Source organism: Megalops cyprinoides, chromosome 2 (genome assembly GCF_013368585.1).
Source record: "Megalops cyprinoides isolate fMegCyp1 chromosome 2, fMegCyp1.pri, whole genome shotgun sequence".
Lineage (NCBI taxonomy): Eukaryota > Metazoa > Chordata > Actinopteri > Elopiformes > Megalopidae > Megalops > Megalops cyprinoides.
Window position 1 is genome coordinate 12,643,380 of NC_050584.1, and position 25,244 is coordinate 12,668,623.

The 25,244-nt window shown below is 48.0% G+C and overlaps 1 protein-coding gene across 1 annotated transcript in view; it reads left to right on the forward strand.

The window, feature by feature from the left end:
- The first annotated feature begins 2,924 nt into the window (after window positions 1–2,924).
- The window catches only part of tgfbr1b (transforming growth factor, beta receptor 1 b), a 33,007-nt gene continuing 10,687 nt past the window's right edge, over window positions 2,925–25,244 (forward strand). The window contains exons 1-2 of the mRNA XM_036520700.1: window positions 2,925–3,004; window positions 20,086–20,322. Coding sequence (XP_036376593.1) covers window positions 2,935–3,004; window positions 20,086–20,322 — 307 coding nt within the window. The 5' untranslated portion in view covers window positions 2,925–2,934. The remainder of the gene's footprint in view (window positions 3,005–20,085; window positions 20,323–25,244) is intronic.

Below are 25,244 nucleotides of genomic sequence, written 5' to 3' on the forward strand. Positions count from 1 at the left end.
TTGCCGAATTTTTTAGTAATGTTATCACCATCCATCTGATAGCAAGTAGAATATCTCCCTCTTCATCAGGGAGGCACTTTTCCAGTCCTAGAGCTCTGCTGTCTGATGTCGATTCTGCCTGGGCACCAGAATCAACGAATGAGTTGATTAATTGGATAATTGGTCGAGCTTGCCCGCACATTTAGGGGGTGGAGGGTGCAAAGAGACCTATATAACTACCTGGACTGCAGTCCTCGGAGACCAGAGTAGTACACCTCTTCTGTAGATGAATAACCCTACTCACTGCCAGTACAGTCATTTATAATGCAACCCAGCACTGTGTGTATCTGAGTAATTAGCGCTCAAGTGTGGATATCTTTTTGGTATATGCACCTTACTGAAAAATTACACAAAAGTGTGTTTTATTCCCATAGCATAAGGCATTCATATTTGCCCTACTTACTATATCTTTAACCACCATTACAATTTTGGACTGTGCAGGAATACAGAAATAGCATACACTATCTAAATGACTGTTGCACAGAAAAAAATTGATCTGGGCTGCCACGCTTTATACGACAAATAAATTATATGATTAGCATAAAGTGCTATTTCACTGCATCAACACATCATGCTGAAAACATCCACACATTCCCATCACAAATATTACAATCTGAAATGTTTTGGCCAATGATGGGATTTGAAGGTTAGAGGCAGGACGTTCCCCTGCGTCCAAAACTCCCATGTTCTCCTTCAAGTTTGGAAAACATTCAACCAAGATGGCTCCCAGCCGCTACCAGGAGATAAATATCGCCTAACATGAAAAACAAAGGCGTGCGCAGAATTATCGCGGCGCTGTCAGCGGCTTATGAAAGACCGTCAGTGAAATGGCAGATGTCGCCAGGCACATGCAATGCCTGGGGGCTTCATGTCCCTATCTTTCAGGACCTCTGACATGCAGTCTGTCTCAGTCTCCCAGTCCATTCATGTCTCTCGGAGACTGTGACAGAGAGATGGTGAAATGGCCGGGTTCCATACGGCTGACGGAAACTGTGGTGGGGATATGGACAAAGGCATACCGCCCCGAAATAGAATGCGAGATAATGCACCCAGCCATCCATAGCCTCTGTTGGAGCACCTCCACCAGCTCCTGGTCGCTCCTGGCCGACTCACAGCGCACGGCTCGCCTGACAGTGCTGCGAAACGCAGAGGATGCTGCGAAATCAAAAGAGCAGCATTCCACATTGATTCCCCCTCTTTGAGGGAAGTTTTACTGCAGTGCGCACAAAAAAAGAAAAAAACAGCGTTGAGGCCGACAGGCCCGGGATGGAGATCAAACAATGGACGGTCATCAATCTCTGCCACCGTCCGCGGGCTTGGGGGAAGGGAGTGGGGTCAGACGCCTTCTGCCTTGAACGAATCTACAGCACGAGCAGGAGGAACAGAAACGACAACTCACCCCCCCCCCCCCCCCCCTTGAAGCCTGTGCAAAAGTCATTATCTTTGAATAGAAACAATTTTATGTCTCTCAGCTTCTGCTCATGAAGCCACATGCACTGATCACTGTGCAATATGAAATTGGCTTTCTGCATATGGTAACTATGGCTTCTGAGTCTCATTCCAGCTTGCTTTTCTTGTGCATTCAGACCTTTGTACAAATAGCTCTGCAGCCTGAGCTGCTGTTAATCCTGTTTTATTTCATTTGCAGTTTATCAGGGGTCAAGATGCAGTATTTTTGATTGTCACCTCAAAATGCAACGGTTTTCTATTACCTTTTATAAAAGCGGGACGTGTCAGTTTGACGTCAGTATTTATTCCAGTATCTTGATTTAACAATGGCAATGAATGAAATGGAAATCTCCAGGGGCCAGAGGTCAATGGTTGAAGTCTGCCCAGCAACATGAACACCCCCACCAGTCTTCGGGGCTCAGGCTCAACAAAACTGATAACAAAGTTGTGTCTTTTGTACACAGATGACCAGCCCAATCTGTGACTGTTACTTAGCTACAATATGGTGGTTTTTTGATACAGAAAAAGCACAGACATGTTTTCCCTGACTCAAAAATATGTTCAAACTGTGGTTGTGTGGAGATTTTTTAAAACATATTAAATAAGCCATTCATATCAACGACAAAACAAAGCGTATTTTCTATTTTGACATAAAAATGTGAAAGTAATACTGCATGTAAGTGCGTATTTGTTACAGGGCCATGCCAAGCCAACGATACAGGCCTCCTTGATATAGAGCAACATGATACCGTTGTTCATTTACGACATCAGTTCTTACAGTCTTCTGACGCAAAAGATTACACAGTAGGCTACATGGTAAAGCGTGTCTTTGGATCGATTCTGACATGGTAATATGAATCAAAGCCAATGTGAATAAAAATGCACTGAACAGCTATTTTTTTAATAATGCTAAAAAATTACCTTGCTGGCCAGGCTAATTCTTAACCTGTCAGAAGAAGCTGCGCCATGAGATTCTATCAGTATGTCTGTAGCTACAGAATGTAAAGCTTCAAATGTTGTGGTTAAGCCATTTGCAAAACTAAAACTATTGTTAGCTTCAATGTATGACTAAAACACGAAATTAACAAAGGTTATGAATTGTAATTTTAAATCGCAGTTTCAGTTTTAACGTTTTTAAAAAAAAAAAAAAAAAATCAGTTTTTTTTTTTTTTTTTAACAATTTCATGTGTTAGCTGCGTGATTAATTTAGCTGCGGTTTACGTTTAGAAAAATAAGTTAATAATCACATTGTACGGATCTGACTGTCCCCCGCTTCCCTCAGCACATTTACGAATGTTTACCGAGGCTGCAGCCAGAGTGGGTCTGCTCAGTCTGGGCGGGGTGTGGTGGCGTTGCCAGCCAATCAGACGATTTTTTTTTTACCTCAAGCCAAAGACTAGAGAAGTTGTGAGACAGCTAGCTAGTCTGGAGTAAGTGTGAATCACAATGGATGCTGTACCCTGTTGTCTAGTGCTTGTGGTCCTGCTTTTTGGGACTGGGATACAGGAAACTGAAGGTAAGCGACCGGGACGGTCTTGGAATGGACATTTTGTACGTTGCCGCTGTGAAGTTTGATTTCGGATCGTCCGTTGCTGCTCTTTGTTTCAAGAAGCGTCTGCTCAAAGACTCTTTTCAAAGATGGCGCAGGTCAGAGAGAGCCGCGCTATGTGGAATCTTTATTGTTAACGATAACTAGCTGTCCGGCTACCTAAGGGAAAATCCCTTTGTGGAAAAAAGTGGGAGAAAGATCTAAAAGTCAGTTGCATCTAACGGTGCTTCTGAAAAGCCAGAGATCAGAAGAGGATCCTCAGCGCCCAAGTCATTCGCTGCCTGCTGTGCGCAAGTAGTGTCTGATTATTAGTCCCCGTTGAGTAGAAATGAAGTTGTCATCCTGTACGACTGATGAATTTTTGTTGTTATTGGCCTTGATGATTAGGGTGTACTGACACGCTGGACGCTACGGGACAAGTATGCACAGTGAAGCAGACATTGGCCTGCACATTTCTACCATGAGGCTGTTTTTATTAACCAACACTACTTAGTCCAGTTTGAATCGTTTGTTGTCCTGTGTGATTTTGCAGTTCTTCGTATGTTTATTTTCTATTCTCTTTTTACTTTGTTAAATTTACCTAATATACGCTGACTGTATGATTGGCAAGTGATTTCAGTGGTTTTCTTTCAAACTGCTTATTTTTCTAGTTTAGCCACTTTTAGTACATAGCTGGCTGGCTGGCTGGCTAGCAAATAGTTTACCGATTTGAGCTAGTAGTGCATAGTGAGTCTGGTAGCTAGCGAGCTTGCTACCTCAGTTTGATTGTCTAGATAGCTGGCTTCAGCGTGTGTTCAACTGTGTTATAACGTAAACTTGGCAGCTCGCTAGCTAATCCATAGGAAGCACAAAGCAGGATAGCCAGATAACGAGCTGTTTGTCTTTCAGCTGTAGCTTGCGAGTCAGACAAGTTACCTTAACTGCGAGGTCTTCGCGAAGAAGCTAGTCTGAGTTGTCCAGATAGAATAGGTGGACTAGTTAACAAGTTATTGGTATCACATGCCTACCGTAAATTGTGATAATTTAATAGCTAGCCTGATTGCCAGTCATCAACGGTCTTATCAAACGACTGAGGCTAGTGCATCTTTCATTAATAGCCAGCGTTAGCTATCTTCAATGTAGCTAGCTATTAATGTTAGCTAGCCAGTGGCTAGCAACGTGTGAGAATCCTCAACAAAAGAGGTTGGATATACACATCACTTGATCAGCTAGCGAGCTATCATAACAATACCAACGTTGCTACAACCAATTTCAGTTTTGGTCAGAAAAAAATGCTAGTTACCATGTTTCTGTGTTCGCTTGATTCGCTTATCATCAATGTGTGATAATGGCACCAAATGTTAATATATATCTATTCAAAACGCTGTTGTTTGCCAAAGCCCTTTGTGGATGTGCCATCTAACTTGTTCATTTTGCTGGCAAGGGCTGAGTGAGTAATTTTTTCTCCCCCAAACGTACATGGAGGTATTTAATTAGAGGTATGAAAAATCACAGTTATAGGATTATATATGGAAAAAGTAGCTGTTGGCTGGCTAGCTAGCTAATTGGTTTCCAGGATAGTGAAGGGGACTCATTTGGAACAGTGGTTACGTGCTGTCACTGGACGAATTAAAAGTAAATTAATATGTTGACTTTCAATGCGTGAAGCATTCCCTTGGAGCGGGGGCTTTTGAGTCGGAAACACGATTTACATGCACAGGCGACGTGGAACTGAAACGAAGCGGGGGGATTTGCATTAGAATGTGGCTGCTGAAATCAATACCCTGATGCTTAGAATCCAGCAGCACAGAAAACGGAGCACTGACTCAAATTGAAGGTGCTGGGCGTGTGCATGTTTTCCTGCATTAACCTAAGTAGCTTAACGTTAGCTAGTTGCTATCTGCAGCGCTTGATGTTTTAGCATATTTGATAGCCAGGGCTTGAAAAAATCTCATCCTCTCCCGAATGTCTTCGTTGGTATGCTTTAATGTTTGAGGGAATGCACATCTTCTTCCTATGGGATTGTCGAGATGTCATTATAGAACATGAGAATTGGACAGGATTCCATAAAGTGCAGTTGTTATGCATAGTATATTTATGTTCCGTTTGTGAGAGACCCCTGCAAGCTCACCCTGTCCCGTGACATTTGCGCAACACACGGATTTAATTCGGCATTTTGAAAAAAGGTAAATCTTGCAGATAACGCCAAGGAGGCGTGGATCACTTAACTGAGCCGGTTAAGGTTGACCCTTACCTTGAGCCACTCCTGTACATATAATCTGTTGGTGACTTTAACCCCTTTAGATGTGAAATTGTCCATTGGCCAACTGCTAATATGCGTGGCATTAGTATTATGGATTGTATATTTTCCCTTCTTAGATAACTAAACTGATTAAATAACGACATTGATTAATTCAGCTATAAACAACTGGACTGCAGTTAACCACAATTGTAACCTGCACTAGAATGCCACAAAATTAACGAAAGATCTAAATAAATGCATTTTTAAATTTTCTTTAGGAAATGAAACAAAGAAAGTATGTAGATTTAACATCCTTTTTGGCTTAGTCGGTGTAGATGCTTTACACCTGTGATACAGGCACATATGTCTCATAATAAATCAGTTTTGTTTCCTCATAATTTCCACACAATTGTTACTTAGACTTGCTGTAACCTGAGATATCAAGACCCCCCCCCCCCAAAAAAAAAAAAAAAACAGTGGATTAAAAAAGATGTTTGAAATAAATTTCATATATTTATAGAAAAAAATCAAGCCCCAATAAGAATAAACTGTTAACATCAAAATGGTCAAGCTTTCAACTGCTTGTGAAACGCAGTGTGGAAGATGTGTCAGGCTGTCCGAAACACAGAGGGGAAAAACTAATAGCACCAATTCTTGGTAGAAACACAAAGGCAGATACTTCTGTGTATTCTCTGTGTCTTATTATTATTTTATTTTTTTGCTTTTTACACAGTTTCTGGAAAGTATTAATATTGTATAATTGTGTGAAAGCTACAAGGCCATAGACATTCAGATGACAAGCCATGTTTGACTGAAACCTAGACAGTGCTTTTAAAAATTCAGGGGAATTTAGTGTAATTAACTTAAATGTTGTGGGAGTGAAAGCAACCAAGTCAGTTTTCTTCTGTCACCTCTGAGGTGCAAAGCCTGTCCAAGGCTTGCTGTGTGTCAGTCCACTGAGCCTGTCCCCCATCTTCAAGCCCTCCGTAAATGTACAATATCGGAAGCGGTTTCCGAAGACAACACTGCCTCGCGTTGACGTTTTAAGGCGTTTCCAGAAGGACTGTGAGACAGTTCCTCTGTCTGAACTTAGGGGTGTGTCTTTTTAAGAAACACGGCGATTGCCGAAACAGCCCAGCTTTGTCACGTTTTCGGGGGACGTTGTTGCTTCATTTGTACAGCGTCGCCAGATGAGGCCAGGCGTTTGCGAGGCACTGCTGCAGCAAACCCACGGGATGCTCGGTTTTCCTTGGCTTTTCGCCATCGGCTGTGTTTTTTAAATTCCTATGGCGTGCTAGCCGCCACATCTCTGACATGCATTAGCAGAATGAAACCGAGCCAGCAGACATCCTCTGTCTTGGCTTAAAAGGGTAAAAACAGGTGACTGCGATTAATCTCGAATAAACGACAACGTGTTACATATTTTTTTAATTGTACCAGTTGAGGAGTTAATGCTGGCTGCCAGCAAGTAAGAATCCGTCTACTCCTGCTTCTGGAATAATTCCGCGCTCTGTAGTGCAGTTTAGTTGACGTTACATCTTGGGGGTGTATGTCAGCAAATAAATTCGAATCAAAGGCACGAATGGCCATGTTGACTCCGCAAAGAATAACAGAGGGATAAAGCACAGCTCCCAGAGCTGCACAGTATAATAGCCAGAGTTGCGGTTTGGACATTTCCAGAGACATTCTGAGAAGTAAATCCCAACATGCTGGTGCTGAAAATTAGTCTCAGACGGTTCTGCATGTCCTTTGCAAAGCATGTTTGATACGTGGACAATACAATAACTTTGCCTTTGGGTGGAGGAATCCAAAGCATTTGTGTGACTCTACACTGCCTGTTGTCCAGGCTTAAGGAACCAAAACTAATTTGAGAAGTTGTATATATGCCAGTTGTGCATTGGATTCAGAGGCAGTGATGCGTTCAGACCAGCTTCAGTCGGATTGAGAATTCTGCTGTGATCGGAGCTTTTTAAAACTTGTGCCAGTTCACATCATTTTCCATGGGAGGCATTTTCCTTGCTTTCCTCCTGGTTTTTGTTGTTTTTGTTATTTGCAATATTGCCACAGTAATGCTTAAAATAAAAAAGGTGGATACCGCCAGCTTCCACTCAGTCTGCGGTTAGCACATTGCTGTGTTTTTTCCCCACGTTGTCCAGCATTGCTTATTCGTGAGTGATACATTTGAATCCTTACAAGAGCAAAATCGCATATCCGATTTTGACCGCACAAATTGCAGGCCATTCAGATTGGCCGCGGAGCAGGCCCGCGTTGAAGATCCCGTGTTGCGCGTGAAATTTGTACTGCGTGAAGCGAGCTCCGGTGTGAGCTTGTCTTCCACAGAGTTCATCCGTGATCCTTCCCCCCGCTTCTCCGTTCTGCAGCATCAGCACGTTTCGAGTTGATGTTGCAGTCCAGCAGAGCGCAGGCCCCAGCCTGGTTAATTTGAGCTGATGGATCAAACCACACCGCTTTTAACCTGTGCGCAGCCACAGGAAACCAAAGCTGTTAGAGGGAGTGATGTGGAGACCACAGAGTGATAAATGGGCCCTGCTCTTGGATTAAAACATTTTTTTTTTTTTTCTTCCCCCTCCAACGGAGCAGTGAACTGACTCTGTAAACTCCACTGTCCGCTGCGCTGAGCAAGCAGTCAAATTTACCATTTTTACCAAAGCTACATACATATGGTACATATTCCTTCAACTCTATGTAAGCGTTGTGAGGCATTCAACGCTTGTATACTGCGATGTCAGCATCTTTACATTCGTACCTTCTTTGGATGTGAGAGGTTGTATTTCAAATGCCATTTCTCTGATTGTGTGAGAGATTTATTACATTGGGCCTTTCAGAGAGAGATGGTGATACTCGCTCCCTGTTTTGCTGCACCACACAGGGCTTTCACACTGGCAAAGGGAAACTGCATGGATTTAGCTTGGTCTTCTACAGAACCCCTAGTCTAAAATTGAATGTGCCTAGGCCCACATGTCTAGGCGTACTATTAAACATGGCATTAGTTCTGGGTTCAGAATGTTCCATTGCCAGTTCAGTCCAGTACCCTTTCAGAAATGACCTGGCCAGCTAGTGTTAGCAGTGTTACATAAACATGTGTTTCACAGCTGGCTGTCTAGCTAGTCCTAGGTGCAAAAAGTTTCTGAAAGAGATCACCAGTGAGCCCTTAACTCTAGCAGTGACCCTCAACTTCCTTGGGTGGACAGAGAAGGGCAGTTTGCACCTGGTAATAAAATGGTGATATGTTCGAACATGCTATTAGTAATACAACAAATTCAACAACTGCAGCAGGCAGAAGTTGGCAGTACAGTACTTGCACGTAGTCACTGTGATTTTAATTGCTCCCGCTGGTCCAGAAGTCTTTACACAACTTATGCAGAAAAGCGAAAGCTTCATTCCAAGCAACAGCACCATAAATATTGGTGTTATTGCCCTGGAAATTGGGAGACTTAGGTTTAAAATGTAGAAATTGCACAGGGAGGTGCTCCAGGACTGGCTCTGGTCTGATTTTTTTTGTTTGTTTGTTTATTTCATGAGTCTTTTGTTTATTCATTTATGTTTTCAGTTTGTAGTTTAATATGTATTTGTACCTGTTAATCTTAGCCCTGAATATTGGGAAAGCTGGCATCACTTCTGTTACCTCTAAGCTGATTGTTGAATGTCGTGGCAGTAGCCGGGGGGTGACATTACAGTTGCAGAGCCATGCATGTAATCTGTGCTGAGGTCTGTATTTGTTCTCGGCAAGGAATCTCATTGTGACCTCTCTTTGCATTTTCCCCCCAATCCTGCAGTCTTGAGTATTTCCCCCTTTATTGCATTGTAGAATGTCCTTGCCTCCATATTAATTCCTTGGCCAAGCGTGAAACATGCCAGCCAGGGGCCTCTGGTTTCGTGTCTGAGATTTTGCTGAGTGACGGAAATCGACAGGAATGACGTTCCCCGAACGTGCGAGCGGGGCTAAGTTTTGCCTCCACCTCTTGCACTTGACGTTGTGTTTTCTCTCTGAATTTTTTTTCCTTCAAAAGTGTTCAGTGGCGCTCGTGTGCGAGACAAAGTCCCCGGCGGTGCTGGGTGGCCAGAAGTGGGAAGGTTTGTTGTGAAACGCGAGAGCTGTACACGGTCGCCGTAGCACGTTCTGGTGAGAATCGCGATGGGAGCCTCGCCTTGGCTCAGCGCGGTCGCTGTTGTCAACGGCCTTGACAGTTGGGGGTTTATCTCCCTTCACCAAATTCCAAGAAAGCAGAAGGAGCTTCTTTGACAGAGAGGTCAGGCCAGGCCTCCAGGAAACACACCCAGGAGGCCTCTCTGGAGGTTCAGCACTACACCGACTGGGAGCTGGAGTAGATGTTTGCGCACCCATGCTTGGGTGCTCAATGGTAGCTGTGTGTGGGATAGCATCTATGCATTACCCTTTGCTTGCGTTCTTAGACTGTGCTCATTGGGTTTTTCTGTGACTTCACACAAAAGAATAAAAGTGCTCCTCTTAGCATTTCTTTAGACAAAAACCACGGAAATGATACTTGGTACTCACCCTAAGCACAGACTGTTTTTATTTATTTATTTTGTCATTAAAAACTGCAGTAATAAAAATGCCCCCTTATTTCTCTCTGCCTGTCTTTTGGAAAAAGCCTTAAGCTCCCACATTAATTTGCTGAAAGCTCTCGTAGCCTGATAAAGAAGCATATCTGGACATCAGGCGGGGGGGAGGGGGTCACTGCCAGTGACATCTGCCAGAAAAGATCTCCCTCGCACAACGGCTCACATCTGGTCGCGACAAAAGACCTGCATTAATTGCTGGTGTGACCAAGGGGGAGGGGCTGTGACCTATGGAAATGACTCCTGGTGTCCTGAATGATAATGCAGATTCGTCGCCACACGCCATGCACTGATGGTGTGTGTGTCTGTGTGTGTGCTCTCTCTCTCTCTCTCTCTCTCTCTCTCTCTCTCTCTCTCTCTCTCTCTCCCCTCACGTGATTTCAAGGTAACGATGTACAGGGAGCCAGCAGGCGGGCAGGGATTGCGGTTGCCTGGAGACAGAAGTAATTAATTCGCCCGCGCGATGGGGTGACGAGCGAAGAGTTAAGGGCAGCGCATTGATGAGGGGATCAATCACATGACCTGGCAGCCCCCTCCCTCTTCCCCTCCTTTTCCCCCCACAGCTCCTCCCCAGATTCCCCCCCCCCCCCCCCCCCCTTCTGACCACGGACGGCCCCTTGGGCTCCGAGCCTGTTCCTCCGTGGAGGCCGGGTGGTGTATGAGGATGACGAGGGTGGCGGCTCACAAACAAAAGGGGAGGTTGAGGCTGAGGCACACTGGTGGGGTGAACGCACACACACACACGCGCACGGCGCGGCAGAAGAAGAGCACTGCGCTCTTTGTGCGCGGCGCACACACTCCTCTCTTTGTCTGCCAGCCGCAGCTTGTGGACAGGCCGCTCCGCGGCCCGGGCCTCTCAGAGGACGGGCCGGTCGGGGACGTGCCGCTGCTGGGCCGGAGCCTCTCCTTGGCCGCCTCTCAAACGCCCCTCCCGTTGGCTCCCGGGGCTGTTTGCTCAGACGCAGGCATTCTCACTGCACCCTGCGCTCTCTCTCTCTCTCTCTCTCTCTCTCTCTCTCGTGCTGTCTTTAAACTTCACACTAGCACATGTGTCTCTCTGTCAGCAGTGCAAAAAAGGGGCTTTTCTCCTGTGAGAAGTCCTTGATGCTGAAATAAGCCTTAAGGGCTAAAATGAGAATATCAGCTCATGAGCCAAAAGTGAGCATCTCCAGTATTTCGCAATGAGATTAGACCCCTCGGTAAGGCATTGTGCTGCCTGTCGTTTATGTGGGAATGAATTTTGAACAGGTCTGTATTTTAAAGTGCCTCAAAGGTTTGTTTGTTTGCTAAGCCCAGGCTTTTGACAAGGGCTTTCATGTGAGAAATAACATTTCTGCCTGAACTGTTGTCATGTGCTCAGCTTCACATCAGCTAGTCTCCTTGTAGTTATTGCACTTTTAATAAAATATGCATTTACTAGCAGGGGAAAAAAACGTTCAGCCCCAGGCAAATATGGTTAGATCAAGTGTAGCGAGATGAAGTAGGCCATGCATGACTTTTCCGTCATGGGCGTGCGTAGCAACTCTGGAGAAGTGGAGTGATATGTTTGTTCGAGACCATGGCTGCAGAGACCTCATACGACCTTTACCAGAGAAGCAGCTGCCTAGAGACACACATTGCTGAATGACCCCCCCCTCCCCCCCGCACGCCCAACCCCCAACCAACCACCCCGGTGCCTGGTTGACTCTGTCCCTGGACTAAAGAGGATATGGACACCAACCTGCTGTTTTATCCAGGAGGCATATCCCAGAAACATTTTGTGTGCCAGAGCCTGTTTTGTATGTTGAATGTTATCCAGCAACCCAGTGTGGCAGGGTTGACGACACCTAAGGACAATGTTCTCGACACCTATTACTTTATTTTTTTCATTTTTGAGAGTGTAGCTGTTCGCCGGTGTCCCCTCCCAGTGGAAATTCGTATATACATAAATACGTGTTCTGCACATATGCAGGAGGGTTCGATGCCCCCCCCCCCCACTCTTCGGTTTAACTCCTGCTGCGGTGCAGGCTTTAAGCGGCAGCTCCACTACTGACGGAGATAATTCAATTACTGCGTTAGAGGGCGCAGGCACGGGCTCCGAAGATGTGAAATCCAATTGCCATTGATTCCTGAAATTTGAGCCATTGTCTTGGTGTGCTGCGCTTGGCGCTATTGAATTAAACTTTTGAGCCTTTTCATTTTCTGTCTCTGAAGAGCCTCAGTAATGCGGCAGACCTTCGAAGCCTGGACTTGCCTGTTAGCAACAGGGCTCCTCGTGCTTACAAATTTTTTTTATAAACTAGCATAACCAGACTCAATGGAATAATTTGAATGCTTTTGATGACTTGAATTGCCTTCAAGTGGAACACCTTTATTGTCTGTGTGTCTGGAAGCTGTCTGAATAAACTGCCCTGGCATCTCAGTGCTGATGCGCATATGTTGAGTGATTTTTTTTTTTTTTTTTTTTAATAACGTTTTAAATGTTTTATCATGATGTCTGTACCATGTGACCGCTTACCAGCACATTCTCGGAATCTGAACATGGGGTGCCGTGAGTTCTGCGGAGGTCTCGGTGCTCTCCTTTCAGAAAAACAAACTGACCATCTCCATTATTCAGAAACCAATTATATCAGGTTTTACCCGCCGGTTCGCGGCTCTAAATAATTTGTGGTGGGAGAAGGTAATCCTGAGCGTGCCCGCCGTTGGCTCGGACACCTGAGCTGAGGGTTAGGGGCGAGGGCGGTGCCGCGCTACGGGGTGACCAGCCCGCGTGAGGCGTGATTCTGAGGGAGCTTGTGGCCATCCTGCTGCTGTCACTTTGATCATTTGAAGCCCGTCACCAGCCGGAAGTGGCTAATCCCCAGAGAACGTGGGCAAGGGGGACTTTGGAGAGGACACTGCTTGTGCTCCTGTCATGAGATGAGCAAAGATTGGCTATCTTGCTTTTGTGTATATGTGTAAAGGGATCTTTTGCCCCTCAGCCTGTGAAGAGGTCTGTGTTCCGCTTTGAGTTTGGAGAGGCTGCTGGGTCCATGCCTCATTGAGGAGGTGTCTGGGGCGGGAGGTGTGAAGGTTCAGATTTACATCTCGTATCCATGTCCCGTCATCAGGTCCTTGCCAAAGGCTTGGAGCTTGAGCGTGCCAGCCCATTTCAACGAGAGATTGTTTCGCGAAGAGCCCGTCGCCCACGTTATGTCTTCCGGCATAGGCCAGTTCTGCCTCAGCCTTACCCAGAACCAGTGAGCTGCACTGCCTTTGCGGTTGCCTGGCAGATCTTCCACTTTGGTGGCGCAAGTCATCTGTCCACTTCATTTCGTGCCCCCCGGACAGACATCCGAGTTTGCTGACCCCATCCTAAAATAGTTTTGGCGTGGGGGCCCATGTCCCTCCCTGCCCTTTCAAACCGGCCCGACGGGCGCCTCTCGCGCCCCCCGCTTTCCACCCGCCCCCATCCAGCCGGGAAACTGATAGGGGGAATCTCTCCCCCACCCTCTGCGTCTTCATTTGGCGTCAGTCACCGTTAGCATCATTTGCTTTGTCCTGAACCCACGGTTGAAGGGTCCCTGGCTGTGTTATTATATGGAGGCTGCTCTGAAGGCCAGTGAGCCTCTTTCTGTCTTCGCTCCGGCTTGTCCTGTTCCTCCTCATCGCTGGGAACGTCCAGCTTCCTTCTTCCACGAGGAGGGCGGAGGCTTAGATAATGTTACGTTTGCTGTGGTGTGATCGGTGGTTTACTGCGGGTTAACGTCCCTGATCGCCGCCCCCGTGAGAACGGCGCTTGTGACAGGACGGCGGGTTCAGGTGTCGTCCTGGTAAAACGGGCTCCAGACTGCTGTGGCACGCCTGGCTCATTAGCCCCCGTAGTCAAAATATTCTCCCCAAGCCGTCAGTAAGGCATCTGATTTGGCTTGCTTGTGCTGGTACGTCGTGTTCCAGACTAAGAAGGCTGAGAGGAGCGGGGGCTCTGCAGTCCTCTATATGTGGGTATTATCTCGTCTGAGAGAAATTCGTTTTCGGCGCTTGGAACATATCAAGTGCGCATTACCGCTGCGTAGTGCAGGGTAATGCAGTGCCCTGCACTCCGCCTGCGCCGCCGGTTGCTATGGCGGTGTGTCACACGCACACCTGTGCGGTGTTAGTGCATTCCCACTGAGGTGAGCACAGGCGCCAGGCTGTGCCATTTCTGCTCAGTATGCAGTCAGGTGGGGGGGGGGGGGGGGGGGGATCGACTCCGTCCCTGGAACAGAGCCAGCGGGTCATTTTTAACATCAGCCCTGGAAAAACAAGGGGACTTCAGAGAGGGGAGGGCGGTGGACGGGAGCTCAGGTCTGCTCTGAATCTGAAACCTGCCTGGAATTCATTTTCGGCAGAGCTACAGCACAGAACTGACTGTTCCATTCGGCTTGTGACATGTGTCTCTGTACACGTTTGTGTATTTTAGGTATAAACCAGGATTAGTGGTGCAGCTTTTAGCAGGCTGGTCAGCATTCTGTTTTAATATGGATTGTGCAATGCACGCAATGTTAGTTTGTGTCACATATTTGGACATTTGTAGAATTAGTAAGTGTATCCCAGTCCATTGCTGTTCAGTAGACATTTATTCATATTGTAACCTTAATTGTTTTCACCAGGTGTGTATTTATTATGCACCTGACCAGAGCAAGCTATTGTTTGTCTGTTGTTGTTCTGTCTCAGAGGGAGGGAGATGTAAGTGCTGACAGCAGAGGGAGGGAAAAGTATTTGCCTGTTTACTTTTCATTTAGGCAGCTTATGTTCCACTGTCCATTGGTAATGTTTCCCAGTTGGTATTTTGCCATCTCATCCAGATCAGTTGAGGCAAGATGATCATGAATATTCATAACTCAGGCCAGTGTTTGAGTTGAATGCAGTTTTCAGTGGACATCTGTGCATATATTTGGGTGGACTTTTGAATATTCTCCTTCTGATTTTTGCCAGCTGCCCTTCGAAGTGTTAATAATCTTCATTTGTTATATAATCCATCCGTTAAACACTTTGTGGGCACGTGTTGTCAGTTAGGTGGTCACTGAAATCAGCAGCATTTTTTCTGTGCCATTCTGAATGTGATACGCGGCAATGGGGAGGGATAGAAGGGACCGGTTACAAGGCTGCAATTGAGAGGTAACATTTTTTTGGCACATACTTGCTTCCTGCCTTGTGCTATGACAGTGTGCACAGAAGAGTCCTAACAATAGCATTGTCACAACCCACACGTTGCAGGTATGCACACAGCAGTTTGTGTGAACAGGTCTTTCAGTTTGTTCGCAGAAGTTCAGGCCAGACCTTAGTCGTGAGCAGCCCGGCCGGTGCCCTGCTCTGTTCGTCTGGAGGGTCGAAACCGCAGGCTTTCGCAATACTGGTGCTACCAGAGCGCAAGTGATTTACGAAGTTGCAGAATGGTGTGGTTTTAAAAAAATTATCTCCACTTTATTTGTGTGAGCGCCCTGAGTGTTTCAGACTCTGTCCCTTTTGTGTCAATCTCAATACGGTCACGAGGAAACCACTTACCTGCTATTGTGCAGAAACCGGTGCTGTTTGCACCAGCTCTCCGCGGTTGGTCGGTAGCTTAGCTACAGCACGGCGCGGTGTTTAATGGGCTCTGAACCTCGTCGTCGGAGCAGCTGCCCCCGGGAGGAGGAGGAGGGCCGCGCCGTCTGTTATTGTTGCCCTCCTCTGCCTCCGTGACCCCGCGCTAATGGCCGAGATAAACAGCACGTGCGTTTCAAGGCCGAGAGTGCTCTCAGGCTTCCTGTGAGGTCAATGCTGCCGCCACGGCGACGCGGGGCTCGCTCGAGGCGCTGGCCGGTCGCAACGGTTTCTCCCCGGGTCCGCGCACTCTTCACGAGCCTCAGAAGGCAGCCCGCTCATCACGTCCGGGCCTGGGCTGGGAGGCGGCGCTGGAATGTTGCGCGTCCGCTGATCTGCACGCGCCCCGGAGGGGCAGGTGGCAGCCGCAGAGGATGAAAAGGACCCGTCCAGATAGCGTAGAGATCGGGAGATTTACGCGGCCTTTGTCTGCCGCCCCCCCCCCCCCCCCGCCCCCCCCCCCCCCCACCACCCCACAACCACACACCCACACACACACACACACACACACACCCACGCACACACACACACATTTCCCCAGCAGCCCTCTAATGGACCAGACCCTCCTGGGCAGAGCAGCAGTCCCTGCAGTAAAACAAAGAGCTGGGTGAGATGGACTGCACAGTGAAGGTAGCCTGGCTGAGCTACAGTGGAGCTGCATCGGTTTATGTGAGCCTCCCCCTGGGAAAACTACCATAGCATCCACAGGTGTGGGAGTGTGTATTAAGGTCATGTTTATTTTTCCCCAATTACAGAAAAGGCTGGAGTTGGCGCTCATCTCTGTGCAGCTCACTGATTTGAGGAAGTGAATCGTTTGCCCTCAGAAACTGCTTTTGTCTGCTGTAACGCTTTTCTTGAATTTATTTCTCTGTATGTCTGCAAGGACTCTTAGTAATGATTCCTCTTAGCGGTCATGTATGAGCGGCTCTGCTGTGTTTTGAGAGCAAAGGTACAGGCTATTGAGCAGCTCCTAGCCAGTCACCTTGATCCAGGTACGTCTTTCTTCCTCATTCTGTCTGCATCCAGTAACAGCCTGGTAGTGTACTAGTTCCGGTAACGGGGTAGTTCCTGTAACTGGCTGGTCCCTCTAACAGGCTGGCTCCTGCAAGGGGCCGTTAACTTGGATTTGGAGAGAACCATCTGGCATGGTGTGGTGGGTCATCAGGGCCAGCAGTGTAGCTAATGGTTCAGAAGAACTGGCCTCATAACCAGCCAGTTGCCGCTTTGATTTCCCAGCGGGTTACTGCCGTTGCACCCTCGAGCAGGGTACTTGGCCCGAATTGCTTCTGTATCCAGCTAAATGGATAACTATGTCCCCTGGATAAGCACATCTGCTTGGCACATAAAATCCAGAACTGGAAAGAGGAGCTGGATCCCGGGACGGTCGCTTCCATGCCAGTGAGAATACGCTAGGGAAACGGCAGCCCTCCAGGCGGGGATAGAGAAGCAGTGTTGCGTAACCTCGGATCGAAATGCTTTTGTGTAAACATCAGGTTGGGGTTTTTTTTTTTTTCCCCCCCTGTGACTGCTGGTCACCTCATTCTGTCTAAACACGGTTATCTTGGAGGGCAGCATCTGATGTGATACTTGGCATCCTGGCCTCTGGAGCTGATTGCTGGTTCGATTTTCGGAAGTTTGATTCCCACTGGGACAACGGTGCTGTATTTCTGAACTGCTGTGCTGAAGGACGTAGGCGATATGTTCCTAAACCTGTGGGTAAGTCAGTGAAGAGGAGCAGATTACAGCTGTGCAACAGACCAGTGTCATCTCTGGTCACCCGGTCTGTTGGTCTCTCTTGGTTGTACACGTTTAGCCCAGAGCAGATGTTAATTTGCAGAGCTGGTGAGTATTTTTTTGTTTTGTTTTGTTTTGTTTAGACATTTTTTCTCAATGTTATGGATCAATTGGTAGTTCCCAGCCGAGTGTGGAAATTGCATCCTCAGTTCAACCCATCGAACGAGCTCATCACTCTGAGTGACACCGCAGTGTATCAGATCCAGGCGAAGCAATAGCCCTTAACGCCTCAGGCAGTCAGCGTATTGACGGAGGGGTTTTTTTCTTTTTGCTCCTCCTCTTTATTGTGAGGGTACGGAGGGAGGCTGAGGGCCGTTGCTGCGCTCACAGCACGCTTCCAACACCAGCACGCTAGCTGGGAAAGGAGCGAGGCACGGGTCACCGCGGGACAGCGGCCTTTGGATGAGCGCTAAAGCTTGGATTTAGGTCTGGATTTAATCGTGTCCCCAGACAGAGGCGCGGTGGTCCCAACGCAACCTCCCAGCACCGCAGAGTATCCCTGGGGATGTACCCCCCCCCCACCCCTTCTTTCTCATTTCTTTCTTTGTTGCTGTCTCTGGTGTTCCCCACCCCCACCTAAACACTGCTCTCTGCGAGGTCGGTATTGGCAGCCTCTCCCTTAGACCCCTGCATCCTCTCCTTCCCCCCCCCCCCCCCCCCTTCCCACTTGCGCACTGGAATGGAAGCTCGCTCAGAATCAGTCTCGACTGAGGCCTTTGTTACATCTAACCTGAATATGCCTTGTCCTTCTCTTTGAGAAATGAATTTAAGCAGCTGTTCTAGTTTATTTTTTTTTTCCTGCACGTCATCCTTTTTTTTTTTATTACAGTTTGTTTTGATCGCCAGATGCACAGTGTTGCTTAATAACTGAAAAGAGACTGTTCATTCCTAAAGATTAGGAACTAGATGCACTGCACTTAAATAAGTCAAATTAGACCCAGTGAATTAGTCATGTTGTTAACACAAAAGCAAGCCACTCCGCGTAAACTTTTGCCAGCGGTTAGTAGAAGAGGTTTTATCAGGCCTGTAATTGCCATGAATGTTAGGTTCCGTGCTAACTACGAGTGAAGTTTTCAATATGAGTATGAGCTCTTCAACCCATGGGTTAACCCACATTACTGTTTGTTGCGTGATGCAGAAGATGCAGGAACCCAGGCACCCAGGCAAGAGCTGGCCAGAACATATGTGTTATGGCTCACCTCAGCCCCTTGTTGTGAAGGTTTACAAACGTTTTTGCACGTGTCTTTTGCCCCTTCCCTGTCCTGTGTCTGAGCAACGGCTTGAGTCTGCCAGCTGCGGGCCCCTCTCCCATCTCCGCGGGCAGGAAATCCGAGAGTTTGCTCCCCCCCCCTTCCCCCCGCTCCATTCTACCACCCGCCCCGGCACGTTTCCCCCGCCCGGCGCCCCGTCTGAGTTACAAATCGTCCTGCGGGAACCGATGCTCGGTCAGAAACCTTAATTACACATTAGCGCTGTTCCACCCTCTGAAGGCGCGGGGCCCGACCTGATGAGAATGCCAATTTCAGAGGGTTTTTGGAACAACGGCTGAAAGGGAGGGCAGGCCGTTCGCCGTGCAGCCGCGCGGCGCGAGACATCGCTTTAAGTGATGCGAAAACACTCGCCGACCCGCTCCGCCGCAATTCAGCACTCGGATTAATTTAGTAAGCGCTGGAATAAGTCAGACGCGAGGAACCGATAAGTTCTGTAAAAACTAATTCCTGCGTATTTATAGTGCGAAGTTTGGGTGCTCTGAGTGAATCATTGTTGTGCTATTTGGTGAATCATGCGCGGGGGGGTGGGGGGGGTGTTTGACTCAAACCTGCCGTAACCTGTCTGTGCTCTGTCGCGATGCAAGGCGTTAGCTTCCCCCCACAGCGTGACAAAGGGCCATTCTTTGGAAGCCACCGTGGAGGGCTGTGGCAGCTTCCTGAATGAAGAATGCCGAAGCGCTTCTTTCATCCCCCGGGAGGGAACAGGGTTGCGAAATAGTTTTTATTTTGAGGGGGAAGGATGTCTAGACCGTCTGAATTGCCATGTTGACTTAATTGTGGTTTGCGGTTTGTGGGCGTGACTGTGAGGCAGCCTGGAGCCGAATGCAAGCTCTGTGTCTTGCTCCTCTCTCTCGGTTTGCGTCAGTTCAAGCCTCCCGGCTTCTAGCGCCTGGGCCCTGTTCCTGGGAAGGATTTCCCGTCATTTGGCTGCTGGTTCGAGTCCCGAGCAGCGCTGTGCTGTAGGGCCCTCGCTGTGCCTAAACCTCCCGCAACGGAAACCGTCGCAATGGTTGCCTTTGGTACACTCTGAACAGTACAAGCATATGAACCCCTTCTGCTGCCTCTCTGTGGGGTTCGGCTCAGGGTACCTTCTCCACGGAGGGAAAGGCAGCACTTTTCGTAAAGCCCTGTTCCAGGGAAGATTTGCATCCGAGTTTGGCAGAGATTTGCACAAAGAGAGCTGTACCTCAGAGCCGTCGCGAGCTCCTCCTGCCCCCGACTCGTTTTAAAGTCTGCGTGCAAGCTGTTACTGCTGGAGATAAGCTCACCTGGAAGAGAAGGCGAGCGACATCAGTAATCCACGGAGAGAGACACAGTGTTCCCCCTTTTTTTTTTTTTTTTTTTTTAAGTGTTTATACACTCACTGTCTAAAAGTTCTACTTTGTCGGAGTTAACCACACGCCCACCTGCGTGAGCAACAGTTATAATCGAATGCGAGGGTCCTGCCAAGAACGGTTTCCTTTGCTTCAACCCTGAGCCTTTGAGCATGAAACCTGTTGCAGTACTGTAACAGATCTTTCTGATCTCTCTCTCTCTCTCTCTCTCTCTCTCTCTCTCTCCCTCTCTCTCTGCTGCAGCCTTACAGTGTTACTGCCCCCGTTGCTTGAACTCGACCTGCAACACGGATGGGCTGTGCTTCGTGTCCGTCATGAAGTCGGGCAGCAAGGTGACCACCCGCAGGATGTGCATCTCTGAGGCGGAGCTCATCCCCCGGGACCGGCCCTTCCTGTGCGCGCCCTCCACCAAGGACGACATCGGCATCTACCCCATGTGCTGCAACACGGACCTCTGCAACAAGAACCCCAACTTCACAGGTGAGGCCGCGGATGCAGATCCGCACCCGCCTGCTCTCCGCAGGGCCTGCAAACACGCCCACACCCCACACGGGAGCAGACAGGAGTGTCTGTCGGATGATTCAGATTTTTTCTTTTCTTGATTTTCCCCAGTTAACATGTGCCAGGGCCCACTTGGCCCACTTGGCCCCCTGTTAATGATTATGACACTGGGCCGTCATTTTGATCACACCTCTAGCACCCATTTTTTGTCAAATTGTCACTTCCACATCAGTAGTTGTCGTGACACCAGAATTTTGCACCCAGGTGGGACCAAAACTTCGATACTACCGATGGGGAGAGGGAAGGGGGGGAAAAAAAATGAACTTCAAAGAATACAACTGAGAAAAGGCACGGTGTTGACAAGATCTGAACGTCATCACTCTGGTTAATATCGTCGTCGTCTTACAAGTACGCGTGCCCCCAGTGGTGCTCCTTACCAGTGTGGGCTGGGAATGAGCAAGCCCTGTCTGTTTCATTGTAGGTACTATTACTGCACAGTTTTATGTGTTTGTTGACAAGCTGGCAAATCGGCCGCTGATTCATGAAGGCGCTGATTGGTGTTACAGTGATGTGGAGGTTTGGATGACTAGTTTAGTTATACATAGTTGGCTTTGAGATGCTTTGCATCTCACTGTCAAAGCCTGAATCTAAGGCAGCAAAGCTGATATTGGTCATTAGGAGTGCAGGAGCTGCTGTTCTATTTGGTAGAGCCCCAGCAACTGGCGCCGGGAAAGGCCATATGCTTATTAGTCCTCGTAATGACGTGAACTTTAAAAATTCCTTTCACAATGGGTTTTTTTTCCGGCATGTTGCCCTTTTACAAAAGGTTGATTTTGTTTTTTTCCTGGTTAAGAAGCCGGGGATGAATTGGCAGTGACTTAAACCCATGGCCACCTGATAATCAGTTGTGCTGTTCCTTCCTCAGATCTTGTTGTTCTAGCTGGACAGAACAGAGCGGCCTCTACAGGGGCATTAGTTGTCCTCCCTGGCGGACAGTCTCTGTCTTGCAGCTGTTAAGTCATCGTTCGACGGATCCGGAAGCCACCGCCTTCTCGAAAGTAGTCCCCTCACGCTCAGACCCCCGGCCGCTCGATTGCACCCGGAGCGCTGCGGGTGGTGCCGCCGAGTCGCGAACAGGCGGGCGGCACGGCGATGAGGAGACTCATCTGCCCTCCGTCGGGGGGCCGGCCCCGCTGCCACGAGCCGCAACATCAATCCCGCGTCTCATCTCGCCGCGTGAACACGCGCGGGCGGCGCGCCCTCTCCATCAGAGCCGACAGTAACGAGCAATTACAAGGGTCCTCTGAGCGAGTAAATAGTGATCCGTTCCAGCTTTCGAGTTTCTCTCCAAATGCCCCCCTGTGTCTCGGCCCCCTGCGTCTCAAAGCTCCGGCGCTCGAACAGCTCCTGCCTTTTGATGAAGCGGAGAGCTGTAATGAAGTTAAACGAGCAGCCGGCGCCTTTTTATATCCGGCGCAATTCACGCTTTCTTGCCCCTGAGGATGCTGGGATAGATCGCCCCGGTTCCAGAAGAGAAGGTTTTCATAGTTATTTCTGTGGCTGTTAACTATGCAGTCGGCATTTCACAGAATATTGCATGGGGGAATGTCAGATTCGCGCCACTTGGAACTTTTAAGCTTCCTCCCGTCTGTCCGTATTACTCTGTCCAAACTGCTTGGATGCAGTGGAGGTCCAGTGCCATAAGGGCTTGGACTTTTGAGCTGTTGGACTCCATTGTGGACATGTGTTTGTTTGCTGTCCTTCAACTTTTGTGTCCTCGTGCTCTGTGTGTGTGTGTGTGTGTGTGTGTGTGTGTTCGTGTATCTGAGCATATGTGAGAAAGGGACAGAGAGGGAGAGAGAGAGTGGGTGAAAGATGTATGTTATTTCAACCTTCCCACTCCAATGAATTATGTACCCTCAGTAACCCTAGGATGACATCCTCTGGCACCCACAGACATGGAGACCGGGGGACGAAAGGATAAGCACAGAGCGTTATTGCAATGAAATTTGATCTGTCGTAGGCAACCGGTGTCTGTTGCCTTTAACCACTGCACACTGGCCTACAACATCATCCCAAGAAAATCATGTAAATCTGTGATAGACCCAGGAGGGAGTAGTGCTAGGTCATATTAATGGTTTTCAACTGGGTATGTGTATGGGTAAATGTATTGGTATGTGCGTGTGTGCGTGTGTGCGTGCGTGCGTGCGTGCGTGCGTGCGTGCGTGCGTGCGTGCGTGCGTGCGTGCGTGCGTGTGCATGTGTGTTAACACATATTGTATATACACTGATAGGTAATGTATGACCTCAGTCTTGTCTACAGTGGAAGAGAACTCATTCACTTATTTTTTTTTCTGTCCTGCTCCTTGTAGAGCTCTCTCTTCACAAAGAATGTCTGTGTGGGTGTGCCCCGAGTGAATTTGTGGTTGGTGAGGCCTGCTCACGAGATCCCCTGACTGTCAGAGTTTACCCTCACCTGACCTGCGTGTTTGCTTGACCTGTGTCCACTCGTCTCTGCGGTCTTTACCCCTTCCTCGTACGTGCCTTTCCCCTCACCCCCGTGGGACAGAAACGTTTGTTTTGGCCACATGTAGCCAGTCCTATGGCTGCAAATCAGATCTTTCCGGAGAGTAAATGTCACCGGACTGCACAGCGGCTTTCGACGATACCGTCTGTCCCACAGGCGCCACCACATCGCCGAATCGATGTAAACGTGAGCTCTCTAAAGGTCAGGTGGAGCGCGATTTTTGGAAGGAGAACATTTGAAAAAACATGTCTGAGGGGGACACGCTATGCATGGTAACGGTTTCTAACATGTACCCGCCCGGTTCTGGGGTGTTGGTTGGTTGCTGTTTGGTTTCCGTGCGCCTCAGGGCCATTCGTGCTGCAGCAGAAGTTGTCATTTTGCCATCGTGTTTATCGTTGCTGCAGTACTGCAGAGACCTTCCCTTCGAAAGGGGTCTGCCCGTAACCTAGACAGCACTGAGCAGCTCTTTGGAGCAGCCTCACGTAGCGCCTTCAAAGTGATGTATTGCAACCGTCAAGCTGGCGATTGAGCGGTGAGAATAGAATTGCTGGTGAATTACCGATGTTTGCATCATGTGGACACTTCAGTGTAAAACCATGCTTAACAAATACCACCAGCTAAATAGATACTTTTGCATACTTCAAAGCTCCAAAAACATGCTTACCAAGTTTAGCATAGATATTACAACATTACAAGCTGTTTGAGTGACTGCCAGTGGCTCCCTGTAACCATATCACAATGATTTCTGCATTTAATTTAATCCTAATATTAAATGATGCAATCGTAGTGGAGTAATGTACGCATACAAAGCCTCACACTGAGTCTATCGCTTTATGCATTAGAAAATTTTGTGTTAACCTTGCACATGCAGCAGAACGGTGTAGTTGGAATGGACAGGGTTTACAGTGCAAAGGCTGCTGGTGTGATTACCTGCTGTTACACCCCTGCACCTCAGTAAATGTCCAGATATATTAAAGCATGAAATGTTTAAAAAACACTTTGCACAAGAGCGCGAAAGGCGGGTGCAATGTGAATGGCGTTCAGGCAGCATTGCTTTCCGGTATGAAAGGTGACCACAGGGTTAAGCCAGCTCTTTAAAGCTGGCGAATTGCCACCCATTGTTTTCGGAGGCACGGCGGGCCTTGCGGCTCCAGCCTCAGCGGCGGCATCCAGCAGGGACTCCCCCGCACCTCCGGTCGCCGCGTGGCGGGATTGACAGCGCGCTCGGCGACGGCTGCACAGCAGATAAGCGATGGTATCGCTGTCCGCCGGGAGCGGGGAGTCCGCGTCTTCAGGGAGCGCAGGAATCCGCCCGTAATTACGAGGCAGATACCGGCAGCTGCGTCTTCGAAGAGCATGCGATGAAAAGGCGGCTGGAGTCAGATAAACAGGAGTGTCGAACTCTTGATGGGGTTCATTTACAGATAGTTGACCTCTAATGACGGCACTTACAATGTCCAAGCTCACATTACTTAGTAAATGAACATTGAAATGTAAACTGCTGAAGACTTTCAAGGAGCATTTCTTGCCATAAAAGACTTACACATTTCAAACACTGTGAAGTCCATGTTTTAAGAGGCATGGAATTGTACCAGAGAATATGACTCATTGTGTGGTCACTGACCGCACAGTTCACCCTGTATTGAGAAATGCACTGAACTGTCACCAAGGCTACTGCTAATGTGTTTTTAAAGTTTAATTAGATCAAATAAATGATGCATGAGGGACTCCTTAAAATCAAATCAAACTTCGGAGTTGAACTGGACACGTTCCAGTACTGAGCCCCTTGGGGTGCTGCATGGCTCCACACTTGGTCCGGGCCGTAGTGTACAAAAACCTGTGAAAGTCTTATTTACTTCACTTTGTTTCATTATCTGATGTTTTAATTTGTTATAGACATTCATGTGCAATGGCAGTGGTAGTAAAACCTTCCATAATCAGAACCTTGACAATCTTCATTTGAAATGCTTCCTTTGTTGAACTTCACATGAAGTAATTTATTCCTTGCCTCATGCTTCCTGATGTTCAGTTAAGATTAGGGTTGTGTACCGAAACCTGGTGGCAGTATGGCACCGGTTCCTATACGTGCGGTATGTACCGGACTGAATTGCAACGCAGATTTCAGTCCCTCATTTCGGTGCCACTTAACCTTTTCGCGCGTACGGTCACACCAGTGTGATTAGCCGTTTAGCGTGTATGCTAAAACTGTTGCAATTAGAGCACTAGATTGGAGAAATTCTAGCTAATTTTACCTTTGAGGAAACAGCGATTTAACTCAAAAAAATATAGCAAATGCTAACTGAAAACTGTGAGAAGCTTAATAATGCTAATGAAAACACAACAATCTATGTAAGGTAACACGTGCGCTACATAG